The sequence below is a fragment of the Galeopterus variegatus genome, unplaced genomic scaffold (assembly GCF_000696425.1).
Source record: "Galeopterus variegatus unplaced genomic scaffold, G_variegatus-3.0.2 Scaffold14245, whole genome shotgun sequence".
Lineage (NCBI taxonomy): Eukaryota > Metazoa > Chordata > Mammalia > Dermoptera > Cynocephalidae > Galeopterus > Galeopterus variegatus.
The window spans coordinates 15,190-28,076 of NW_007740356.1; the positions used below are offsets into that span (position 1 = coordinate 15,190).

The following is a 12,887-nucleotide window of genomic DNA, read 5'->3' on the forward strand; positions in this document are numbered from 1 at the left end:
ATTATTATGGCCCATCTTAGATTGTATTTTTTTTTTTGTCAATATACAATGTATATGATTATTATGGCCCATCCTTAGATTGTATTTTTTTTTTTGTCAATATACAATGTATATGATTATTATGGCCCATCGTTAGATTGTATTTTTTTTAAAGAAAACAATTTGTATTTTGGGGAAAGCCTATGATATATGTGGTATTAATTTTCAATTTAGTATCATAACATAAGTCAGCTACTTAAGGAGAGAATTTGGGGGTAAGGTACTTGATGTCACATAGAGTAGTACATGGTAGCTTGTATCAAACCACCACTTTTTGGTCTCTCTTTTGCCCTTTTCTTTAGACGTAGGTTGGCTACTGGCTCTCACTGGACAGTCACTGAAAGTCTAGAGATACAAGGCAGAGCCACATGCACAAGTCCAGGTGACAAACAGGAGAAAAAGTCCCCTAGCTATACCATAATTCCATGCTCCCATGTCGTGAATTGGAATGAGCACATGGAATCTTTATTTAAGCGACACAATATCCCCTATCCAAAAAGAATTCTACTATTTCAGCATCACAAACGTACAAGGCATAAAAATTCCTTTCTGAAGGATTGTCTGACTTCATAAAGATTATCAATAACTTGCAATGTTGTGATGTAACATGACATGTTATGAATATACGTGCAGAAACACTGAACAGACATAGAAGAACAAAATACTCCACAACTGTACACTTCAGACAAGAATAAACCTTGATTCGCCGAAATGCTCCAGTACTACAAAAATGTCTTTAACATAATAAATGCTACCTCTGTAGCTCAGAGCCATGCCTGGAATTTGGGGTCTTCAGTGCCTTTAATAGCATATGCCATCAACCAAAAGAAACTATGCTGGGCCGGCCCGGTGGCGCACTGCTACAGTGCGCCGCTTGGGAGTGTGACGGCGCTCCCGCTGAGGGTTCGGATCCCACATACAGACCAGTTCCCGCTCACTGGCTGAGCGAGGGGCGGGAGCAACACCGAGGGTTGCGATCCCGTTGCTGGTCCCGGTCCAGTACTGGGGCAACACTGAGGGTTGCGATCCGTTGCCGGACACGAAAAAGGAAGAAAAAAAAAAAAAAAGAAACTATGCTAACTCAACTCCCTTCCCAACGAGCCTGCCTTCCAACCAGGTGTGTTTCTACACCTCACATTTCACCTTGTACCTGGCAACAAAGCAGCAGCTTCTGTATGTTAGACATATATGAAAGGGGATTTATTAAGGTATCTCATGCAGTTGTGAAGAGAAGTCCCATGATAGGCCATCTGCAAACTGGATGCTGGTAGCACGGCTCATTCCACGTCCGAAGGCTGATTGTGGGAACCCTGACTAATACAGATTTTGGTACTAGAAGTACCAGGCTTATTTTATTCCTTCATAAGATTTAAAAGCATAGCATAACTGATTATGTTAAAATATTCAAAATGTACATATTTCCCTGGTTCCTCCTACAAACCAATAGCCTTGGAAATAAGAGGACATAGATAGCAAAGAACTTGCATAAAAGAGGCTTTAAAAGACCACCAAAAACAACACAGACCTTGTATAAATTATGGTCCGTACAAACCAACTATAAGAAGACATCTTTGTGACATTTGAATATGGACCAAATATTACATGATATTAAAAAAACCACTGTTAATTTTTTAGATATGGGAATGGCAAGGAAGTTATTTTTAAAAATTCTTACCAGTTAGAGATGCACATTGAAGCATTTATAGGTAAAATGACACGAATCTAGCATTTGATTTAAAATACTTTGGTTAAAAAATGATATTGGGGGGCCGGCCCCATGGCTCACTCGGGAGAGTGCGGTGCTGGTAGCACTGAGGCCACGGGTTCGGATCCTGTATAGGGATGGCCGGTGCGCTCACTGGCTGAGCGCGGTACGGCCAGTCACAAAAAAGACAAAAAAAAATAAAAATAAAAATAAAAATTCCTTTAATAAAAAGGGTTTAAAAAATTATACACTTTTTTTTTTGTTGTCTCTTTTTTAGTGTCTGGCAACGGATCGCAACCCTCAGTGTCGCGCCCGTACCGGACCGGGACCAGCAACGGTGTTGTCTCTTTTTTAGTGTCTGGCAACGGATCGCAACCCTCAGTGTCGCACCCGTACCGGACCGGGACCAGCAACGGGATCGCAACCCTCGGTGTCGCGCCCGCACCTCGCTCAGCCAGTGAGCGGGAACCGGTCTGTATGTGGGATCCGAACCCTCGGCGGGAGCGCCGCCATACTCCCAAGCGGCGCACTGTAGCAGTGCACCACCGGGCCGGCCCCTCCCCAATTATACACTTTGAGTACACCTCTGTTTTGTTTTTGTTTTATTTTTAAACTGAAGGAAGCAAGAATCAATAAATATGATACCTGAAAATATCTTACGATAATGCCAACAGTGGTTCTCGGCTACAGTTTTCTGTAATTTTCATAAATGTGAGTACATCGCACAATTAAAAATCTCCCTCACCTTCTCCTTTGTCCTCAACTCATTAAACATTTGCTGAATTTCCAGCTTCCAGTCGTCTTGCATGGAATGAAAAGATTCTTGTGGCATTTCAGCCATCACGGCCCCTTCAATAGCGGTCAGCTGTTCCAGAATTAAGGCAAATGACGGGCGGATGTGAGGGTCTTGTTCCCAGCATTCTAAAACAAAAGACAACCACGCTAATTCCATCTCTCCGTCCAGTTCGGATGATTGCCAAGACATCAGGGTTTCTAAGAAATGTTTTACAATAAAATGCTTTTCAAGTTAACATCTGTCATTCTAAACCAGAAGCCCATGTTTCCAGTGTCTGCTCCTGAAGATTTGACTTTGATTCATCATACTTTGAACAGTTTATATTATACAGTGTCCATGTCAGAGCATACGTAATAATTAATATTAGATAGGCTTGCTGTTGTTTATAGGATACCACATTTAATATATGGGTGCGTGCTTCCCAGGCCTGACCGTGAACTCTGACTCAGGGTCCCAGGCTGGCATGGCCAGACCATCTACTGATATAGAATTATACATACAGCTCCACCCAAGAAAACCAAAGTCTCTAAAATGTGTAAATCACAGGAGAAGTTCTAAAAAATAACCTAATTATGAAATAAGGTAACTTGCTGCATACAGAAAGAATTAATTTTTAAAAGGTAAGGATCAAACAGACAAGATCATGGCAAAACCATGCCAGTTAAGACTGTAAAACACGTCTGATCATTAGGCTGAATTTAAAAATAGAAGATTTGGAGCCAATTCAGTACTGTTTGAACCCTACTAGTGTGCTTGGTAAAAAAGTTTATTACTATTCAGTTGAGTTTGGTACATAAATGAGTCACTGATAAAACCAGACTGTTTTTAAGTTCCTTCATTCATCAAAACTTTACCTGACATTTTATTTTTATTTTTATTTTTTAGTAGTATTGTTATTATTTTTTGCATTCTATGATGTTGTGGAGCAGTTTGGGAGAGGGAAAAGGAGAGAAAATAGGGTGGGAGGAGAAAGGAGGAGGGGTGGGGTTGAGGCCTGTGGCACCTCCCTCATTCCTGCAGGGGAGACCAAGGGGTTTCCAGCAGTGGCTTGGCCATTGCTGGGTGGGGTGCAGATGGCAAAGGGGTGTGGCTGAAGCCCTTGCCCCACTACTGCCCCAGCTTGGGAGCCCAGGATGCCTCCTGCGGCAGCTCAGTGGTCATCACTGGGCTGGTTGTGGGTGTTGGGGAGGCGTGGCCAAGGCCCTTGGCCCCCCCACCGCCCTGGCTCAGGAGCCTGGGGCACTTCCTGCAGTGGCTTGGTGGTCATTGCTGGGCTGGTTGCAGGCGTTGGAGGGCTGTCTTTACCTGACATTTTAGATCAAAGGCAAAGTTTCTCATTCTTAAAACAGTATAATTACTTAAATGAATTTGAAAACTGGAATCACAAAAATGGCTTTTCTGGTTAAAAAAAAAATAGATATTCTAATGAGTAATTCTCTTTGCTCATACAGATCACAGAAACAAAGGCTAAACAAATACCTCTCATGAGCCTGGCAAATGGCTCCGGGCAGGTGGACGGGATAGGCAGAGTGAGCTTATTGACCGCTACCCCATAAGCGACGGCAAGGCCATCAATGCCGCGATAGGGGACTTCTCCCGTGAGCAGCTCCCACAGCAGCACTCCATAGCTGGAAAGCCAAGTTTTCATATGTTAAAGGGGCTACAGGGTGTCTCTCCCTTTTGACCCCATTGACGGGATAAACACATCAGTACCTGCTCCTGGTAGGATCTTCCCTTCCAGCAAAGCTCAGGAGGGGCTGAAATCCCAAGCTGGGAGGTGGGCTCTTTCAGTCAATAACCCAAACACATGCAAATACATTCCCCCCTGAAATCACACATGCATCCATTGCAGGAATTAAAACTGCTTAAAGAATAGGGAGCTTGGCAGTAGTACACAACTGAGCAAAAAGGGGTCCAGAAGCAGGCCACACTTTAAGAGTCATGTGGCCTATCTCTTACGCAACACCTCTGGAGGACTGTTAGGACACTGAAGAGCCCAGCCCCACAGAAATCTCATGCCACACACACCGCAGGACAGAGAGTGTCATGCTCATTAACAATTTTTTTTTTTTTTGTCTTTTTCCATGTCCGGCAACGGATCGCAACCCTCAGTGTCATGCCCGTACCGAATCGGGACCGGCAACGGGATCGCAACCCTCGGTGTTGCTCCCACACCTCGCTTAGCCAGTGAGCTCGGGACCGGAAACAGGATCGCAACCCTCGGTGTTGCTCCCACACCTCGCTTAGCCAGTGAGCGGGAACCGGTCTGTATGTGGGATCCAAACCCTCGGTGGGAGCACCACCGCGCTCCCAAGCGGCACACTGTAGCAGTGCGCCACCGGGCCGGCCCCATTAACAATTTTTAAATGGTTTTTGAAATTGTTTATCTTTCTGCCTGTCCCTTTATATTTCAGGTGTGTTACTAACATTCCCACCATATTACTTAATGGTAATGGATAAAAGAAATCAGCGTGGGCCTCCTGGCACCTGCTGGCAGGACACAGCCTCTTTTTTCTGTAACGAAGGAAGCTGAGGTGGGACGGGAGTGGAGAACAGGGTCAGGAGCAGACACCGCCCTCCCTGCACCTGCTACATCAGTTCTTCAAAGGCAAACACGGTCACCAGCAAGAACAAGAAAAGGCACAGGATGGGATTTCTAAACAAATTTTCAAAATAAAGGTAAAGAACCAAATTCATCACAGACCCATAGCACAGTCTCTAAGGTCCCCAAATTCAACTTTGTTCAGAGTAGCAGAGTGTGGAAATGAGTCTTCTGGGTACATGTATTTACTTTCTTCTACTATAAAGGTCAGTACCTCTGTTTTCCCTTATTCTTTCTCTAAACATGAAGGACACTCAAGTTATCTTTTGTTAACACATTAAAAAATCAGAATCATTCCAGATGATTCACTTGACCTTTAATGGAAATACACAAATTGGAACACTGTCATATTTAGCTTCTTTTTAAATTCCATTAGTGTATCTGGTGAAGCCCTACTTTCCTAACCTTTTAAAACATCATTAGCAGATAAGGAAATTGTGGTATGTATAGACCATGGAATACTACTCAGCCATAAAAAAGAATGAAATTCTGCCATTCGCAGCAACATGGAATAGCCCGGAGAAAATTATGTTAAGTGAAATAAGCCAGGCACAGAAAGAGAAATACTGTACGTCCTTACTCTTAAGTAAGTGCTATCCCCTTACCAGTCAGAGGAAAAAAATTTAAAAATAAAATAATAATAGTGTTGATTTGATCATCACATATTATACATAGATGATGGCATAATGCTATATCCTCAAAATATATATAATCAATTATGTTTCAATATAAAAAAAGAGAAACCTCATTAGCTTTAAGTTAAAACCAAGTCTGAAGTTTAGAGACAGCTTTTCTCGTTTCTTACGTGTGCTGCTTCTACATAACATGTACGCATAGATTTAAAATATCAGAGAGAGAGAAAGTAGTACAATATGCCAAAGGCAAAGCAGCTCAGAATTACAGAAATTATTTTAATTTGGCTGCAGAATCGATTTGTGAGTCTCACTTGATGATCTGATCTTCAGAGAGCTGGGGATTCAAGACATCACACTAGAAGAAGCCGACTGTGAAGACCTGATCTGCAAAGAGCTGGCAACCATCTGCAGTCCAGGCTTGGGTCATCCCGAGAGGTGGAGACTTTGGAAAGACTCCTCCACGAGTGCCCCCTGGGCTCCAGACTCTGCACTGAGGACACTTAGAAAAACAGTGCAAGGGACGACAGGACGCGCCCATCCGAGGGGCCTCAGGGACGCTCTGGCTGGTGTTCTGGCCCTAAGCAGAGGGACCTGAGTCCTGAGCCAGGGGCTCGGGCTCCGAACAGGAGAAGTAACAGGCCAGCGCTGAAAACCCACTGGATTTGGAGGCCGAAGAGTGGACTCTGAGCTTTGGCAGCACCAGCACTCACTAGTGATGTCTCTCCTTGCAGGGCCCGTAAATCTGATCTTCAATGAACGCAGCGATGCCATAAAATAATGTGATATTTCCTCTGCCATCTCAAAGCACTGTCTTATTTTAAAATAAGAAATATATATAATAGGAGAGTACTTCAAAAAGTTCGTGGAAAAATAAAATTAAAAAACAGGGCCGGCCCGGTGGCGCACTGCTACAGTGCGCCACTTGGGAAGCGTGCCGGTGCTCCCATCGAGGGTTTGGATCCCACATACAGACCGGCCGCTCACTGGCTGAGCGAGGTGCGGGCGCAGCACCAAGGGTTGCGATCCCGTTGCCGGTCATGAAAAAAGACAAAAAGGAAAAAAAAAAAAAACAATACGAATCTTTTCATGAGCTTTTTGAACTACCCTTGTACTAATAAAATGAAATACTTGTAAATTATACAGGGCTAGGAAACTGCTAGCTGTTAAGCTGAAACCAATATTTTTCAAAGATTATCAGGTTAGTTTCTCGAAAATGATCTATACAGATGGTCCCCAACTTATGATGTTTTGACCTAAGGATTTTTCAACTCTACAATGGTATGAAACAGTAGCAATTTCAATGTAATATAGAGTGTTCAGGGCCAGCCCCGTGGCGCACTCGGGAGAGTGCGGCACTGGGAGCGCAGCGACGCTCCCGCCATGGGTTCGGATCCTATATAGGAATGGCCTGTGCGCTCACTGGCTGAGTGCGGTGCGGGCGACACCACACCACGGGTTGTGATCCCCTTACCGGTCACGAAAAAGACAAAAAATCACTGGGTGAGTGCGGTGCGGGTGACACCACACCACGGGTTGTGATCCCCTTACCGGTCACGAAAAAGACAAAAAATAAATAAATAAATAAAATAACTAATATAGAGTGTTCAATAAATTACACGAGATATTCAATAAATAAATAAATAAATAAATAAAATAACTAATATAGAGTGTTCAATAAATTACACGAGATATTCAATACTGATTTGAAAATAGGCTTTATGTTAGAAGATTTTGCCCAACTGTAGGCTAATGTAAGTGCGCTGAGCACACTTCAGGTAGGCTAGTCTAAGCTATGATGTTCAGAAGGTTAGGTGCATTAAATGCATTTTTGACAAAGCTATTTTCAACTTACATGGGTTTATCAGGATGTCAGAGGCATCTGTATTATGGTTCATTAGTAGAGACACCTTCATAATTGCAGGAGTAAATAAACTTAACTCAGAGATCAGTCAACAAAGATCACCTCAGAACAGGGGACTGAAAATTTCATAGACAGAATAACTGACAATTGTCTAAATTCAAAGAAATCCTCATTAGTAAATAACAAAACTATGCCAAAAAATAACAACAACATAACTTTGCTTCTTGGAAATTTCGGAGAATGAATAATCCAGGACAGGTCTTTTTTTTTCCAGAAAGAGGGCTTATCACATTATGAAAAACCAATGTGAAAAAACGTAACTTTCGATGGAACCATTTCTATCATGTAATACATATTTTTCTGTTCTCTTAAACCAGATGGGAGATTGTACAATGAAGTGCTCCCCTGAGAAGTCAAGTCACATAAGGATTAAGGGCTACGGGAGCAGGAGTCATGGACCTTAGTCCTGGGACTGGAGTCTGCAGCTTCCTAGTTTTACAACCCTAAGCAGATTTCTTAACTTCCCAGTGCTTCGGCAACCTCGTCTTAAAACTGGAGTAATAATAATATCTGCTGTAGAAATTACGTGGTGATGTCTAGCTAAGTGCACAGGACAGTTACCCTGCAGTGCAGTAACTGGTGAGGACAAAGGTCAGGGAACAGGAGAGGACCTGGAGGTACACAGTCCCAGGCCCCAGCACTGCAGAGGTGAGACAGTGCTCTCCATATGGAACTTCTGTTTATGCGAATGTTATAAAGAGATTCCACAGCAATGGTGTGTGTAATTCAGAGAGATCATCTCCCCTGCTCTTACCCGTGATATCCTACGACTCTAGTTTGCTTTTACATATTATTGTGTTTGGAGATGTCTAGGGTTGTTTGATCCTACAACCCAGCAGCTCCAGGGGGTGATACTTTCTTGCCACCGACTTTGCTTTCTGCTGCCAGTTTTTACTATCACCAGCTTGGCATCCCTCTCGTAATTAGCTGCTTTTAATGAAAATTAGATCATCAAGCTTTGTAAAATGGAGAATATCTTATAAAGGAACAGATTTTGAGAGGAGACCTCTCCAATGACTGGATGCACTTGAAGACCTATATTTTGGCTGGGTTTAACGGGTAATTTTATTTTTTTATTTTTTTGCTTACTTCCTGATTCTCTTCTATGTTTACAATAGACAAGGTCACTATAAAGCATGATTGTACAGGACTTGTATACCTTGCAATTACAAAGTTTATAATAGAAGCACACTAAATAAAATGGTTATAGTCTTAAGACACATTATTTTGAATGTAAAGTTGATTTATGATGTGTTTTTATAGTTTTTAAGAGTCTTAAAGAATGATTTCTTAAAAGGATAGCCATTTCACTTGTGTAATTTGGTATTTTTCATCTGGTTAGAAAATGACTGTAATTAATTCAATGAGAACACATTTAATGCTTTATAAAAACACACACGCTCAGCCCCTACCAGTAGAGAGTCTAATTCATTAAGTAAAAGGTAGGGTGCCAGCATTTGTGTTTCTTAAGCCAGCTCTGAGACACAACAGAACCCTGCCGCCAATGGGTAAATTTCTTAAAAGTTGTAAGTAGAACAATTAAAATCATATCTTAAATGCAAAGGGTAGGCTTTAAATGTAAAGCAATTCTATGCAACTTTTACTGGCAAAGATCCCCGCCACTTCACGTATGAACTTGACATGGTAACTTCTAGCATATCCAATGATTAAAAGGGAAAAATAATTTTTAATGAAAATGAATTTTGAAGTTACACAGATCTGGGTTTAAGTACAGTCCTGCTACTTAGCAGAAATGGATTCTCAGCAACTGACATTTTCCCTCTCAGCCCTGGTTTTCTATTATTATGTAAAAAAACCAAACAAACCAAAAAACTGGAATTTGAACCATAATGAGATACCACATCACACCTGCAAGAATGGCTGGGATTGAAAAGTCAGATAACAAGTGCTGGCAAGGACATGGAGAAATCAGAATCCTGTGCACGGCTGGTGAGAATAAAATATACCAGCCTGGAAGTTGCTCCAGTGACTAAACACAGAAGTACCATACGGCCTGGCAATTTCACTCCTCTTAGGTATGCACCCAAGAGAACTGGTGATACATGTCCTTCCAAAACTTGTTCATGAATGTTCTCAGCAGCATTTTTCACAATAGCCAAAAACTCAAATGTCCATCCACACACGAATGGATAAACAAAATGTGTATTCATGCAATGAAATATTCTTCAGCCATAAAAGAATGCAGCATTAACACATGCTACGATGTGGATGGACCTTGAAACACGATGCCCAGTCACAAAGGACAAATAAAATAAGGCTCCATTTACACGAAATGTCCAGAAATGAGCAAATCTTGACTGCCTAGGGCTAAGAAGAGGGCTTTGGGGGTGATGAATTAAGAGGTGCAGGGTTTCTTTCTGGAATAATAAAAATGTTCTAAAATTGTGGTGGTGGACACACAACTCTACAAAAATAGCCTAAGAGCCACTGAATTGTACAGTTTAAATGGGTGAATTGTATGGTATGTGAATTATATCTCAATAAAGCTGTTAAAAAGTGACAGACAAAAGCTGGAATTTTCATACCTGCCCCATAGGATTTTATGAGCCCTAAACAAAGGCCAGGAAGCTCTCTGTGCACTGCAACTATTAAACAGCGTGATTTTTCTTTGTGGTTCTGCTACTGACAACATCTTCAGCCCCCTACTGAGACATGGCTGAATGGAAAATCAAAATAATCTGCTATTCCAGTAGGTCCAGTTCTCCATCTTCGAACAGGAGGCTCTATCTTTAGATGAGGCGACCTATAAAATGAAGGGACTGGTCTAAGTTTTTCTCTCATCCTCTTTCCATGCTAATACTGTTTGTGAATCACGAGGAATCACAAGTTTGCTTAAAGTGAACATTTATTTCCTGGCAGGCCTTACAACATCTTGGCACCGGTGCTAACTCACATTAGAACCAGTTTTTATTTTTCTTACTGAAACATAATTGATTATATATATTTGTGGGGTACAGAGTTGACTGTCAGTATTTGTGTACAATATATGATGGTCAAATCAGGACAGCTGGCATCTTCGTCATTACATGACCGGTTTTAATCAATCTTCAGATTAAACAAGACGGTTCTCCTAGCAAAGGAAGTCACAGGACAGTAAAAACCTCAAGTAACCTGTCGTGCTGTCATTACAATTCTCTTGAGCAAAACCATAAAACCATCTCCAAAAAGGTCTGCACTATGCATGCTCAGAATGATTGGATATTTGGGATTCAGTGACATGAAGCAACCAACCAGTGTCTGCAGACATCTGCAGAGCAGACACGCGGCGCTCACCTCCAGACATCGCTTCCCTTAGAAAACAGGGAGGACTTGATCACTTCTGGGGCCATCCAGGCATAGGTGCCCGCCGCGCTCATCTTGGTGGTCCTGTGCCACTCCCTGGCCAGCCCGAAATCGGTGATCTTCAACGTCTTATTGAAGACATCATCATGCTCTATCTTCTCAAGGAGCAAAACTGAAGAAAAATCAGAGATGGGATATTTTTATAGTCTCATTTTTCAGTCATGATTTTTCTACGACATTTAAAAACATAATTGTCACTGCCGTTGGCAGAGGACATGAGAATGAACCTGTCCTTAACCATTTTATCTTACTTACAGCATGCATGTCACAACTGTTAGCAGGTCATTTGTGCCTGAAGTCACACATTAAAAAAAAAAAATCCACAGACACAACACGGTTTAGCTCTCTTTGTGTTTCTATTTCCGAGAGAGTAAATGATTTCTAGGGGCAAGAAACACTGAGATATCACAGATAGGTAAAAAAAAAAATCCACAGACACAACACGGTTTAGCTCTCTTTGTGGTTCTATTTCCGAGAGAGTAAATGATTTCTAGGGGCAAGAAACACTGAGATATCACAGATAGGATCAGAAGTCTGTGAAAGTTTACCTGGTATGAAAAAATATACTGTTTTCTTGCAAGAAATTCCTTCCTGACCTATGTGCAGTCTTTTCTACTGAATATATTGTAGAGCATCACAAATAGCTGATTGATTACCATGAGTCATTGTCATCAAACATTATATTAAATTTGCAAAATGCTTAGAGATACTTTAACTCATGAAGACAATCTATGAGATAGCATTGTTTTATCAGAGCTCAAAACATAGCAAGAAGCAAAAACTTCAGAGAAACCTCATCCAGGTGCTGGTTCCCCCAGCCCCCGACGACGTTCAGGACGCACAAGAACAGCTTGCAGGAGCGGAGCTCAGGCCAGTGTCTGTCCCTGAGGTCTCAGGTAAGTCTGCAGCCACAGTAAATGTGCTTTAGTTGCTCTCTACCTGCACCCCCCTGCCCCACCCTTCCCCAGCACCTTTGGGTCCTCTCTCCCTGGGTCATTCTCCTCTGCCTAGAACCAGGCAGAAGGTCCCTGGGCCTTCTAGAAGGCTCTGAGAAGCTGGATGCTGCCATCTGTCCTCGCCCTAATCCATTTTGTACACCAGCACCGGCAGACTCTCTTCCTGAAGTGGAATGTCACTCTTTTATCTTTTAAGCCTTCCATGAACACGCTACAAACATGCAACAACATGGGAGAATCTGTAACCCATTACGTCGGAAGTGAAAGAAGCCAGACCTAAAAGGTTACACGCTGTGATTCCTTGAGACATTATTCTGGGAAAAGAACTACGAGGCCTGACACCAGATCAGCAGTTGCCAGAGGCTGAGCAAAAGGGTTGATGGCGAAGGATGTGATGGAAACTATGTTCCTTGATGCTGGTGGCAGTGGTTTCAGGGTTACACACATCTGTCAAAACTGGAACTGTACGCTCGCAGAGGGTGGACTTTACCATGTGTAAACTAGACCTCAACAGACCTGCATTTAAAGGGAAAAAAAAAAGTCATGAAGGTTCCCCATAGCTCAGGGACAACGTCCACAGTCCTAAACCTGGGACAGTCGTGACGTCTGCATTTGCCTGCCACCTCATTCCTCCACAGGTGAGCTCCCTGTGCCAATGGCAGGCTGGCCTGTCATCAGCTCAGACACTGCCCTCCTGGTGCAAACTCCCAACTTCCCCTGAGCAAGAGCTAGTGCTCCGTCCTAGGACTCACGTGGAAGTCGTGCTCCCATCACAGCACACAGGAGGCCTGGCGTGCAATGGTTATGTGTGTTCGCCTCGATTCCTCCACTAGACTGTGAGATCTGGGAGGGAGGGGGTGGGGGGAGGGG

At 42.7% G+C, this 12,887-nt stretch overlaps 1 protein-coding gene across 1 annotated transcript in view; it reads right to left on the reverse strand.

Annotated features, from left to right (window-relative positions):
* Positions 1-2,489: 2,489 nt before the first annotated feature.
* Positions 2,490-12,887, reverse strand: part of LOC103581907 (mitogen-activated protein kinase kinase kinase MLK4-like) — a gene marked incomplete at both ends in the record, with an annotated part of 26,172 nt that continues 15,774 nt past the window's right edge. The window contains 3 exons of the mRNA XM_008563621.1: positions 2,490-2,665; positions 4,020-4,168; positions 10,993-11,173. Of these exons, the coding sequence (XP_008561843.1) occupies positions 2,490-2,665; positions 4,020-4,168; positions 10,993-11,173 (506 nt within the window). The remainder of the gene's footprint in view (positions 2,666-4,019; positions 4,169-10,992; positions 11,174-12,887) is intronic.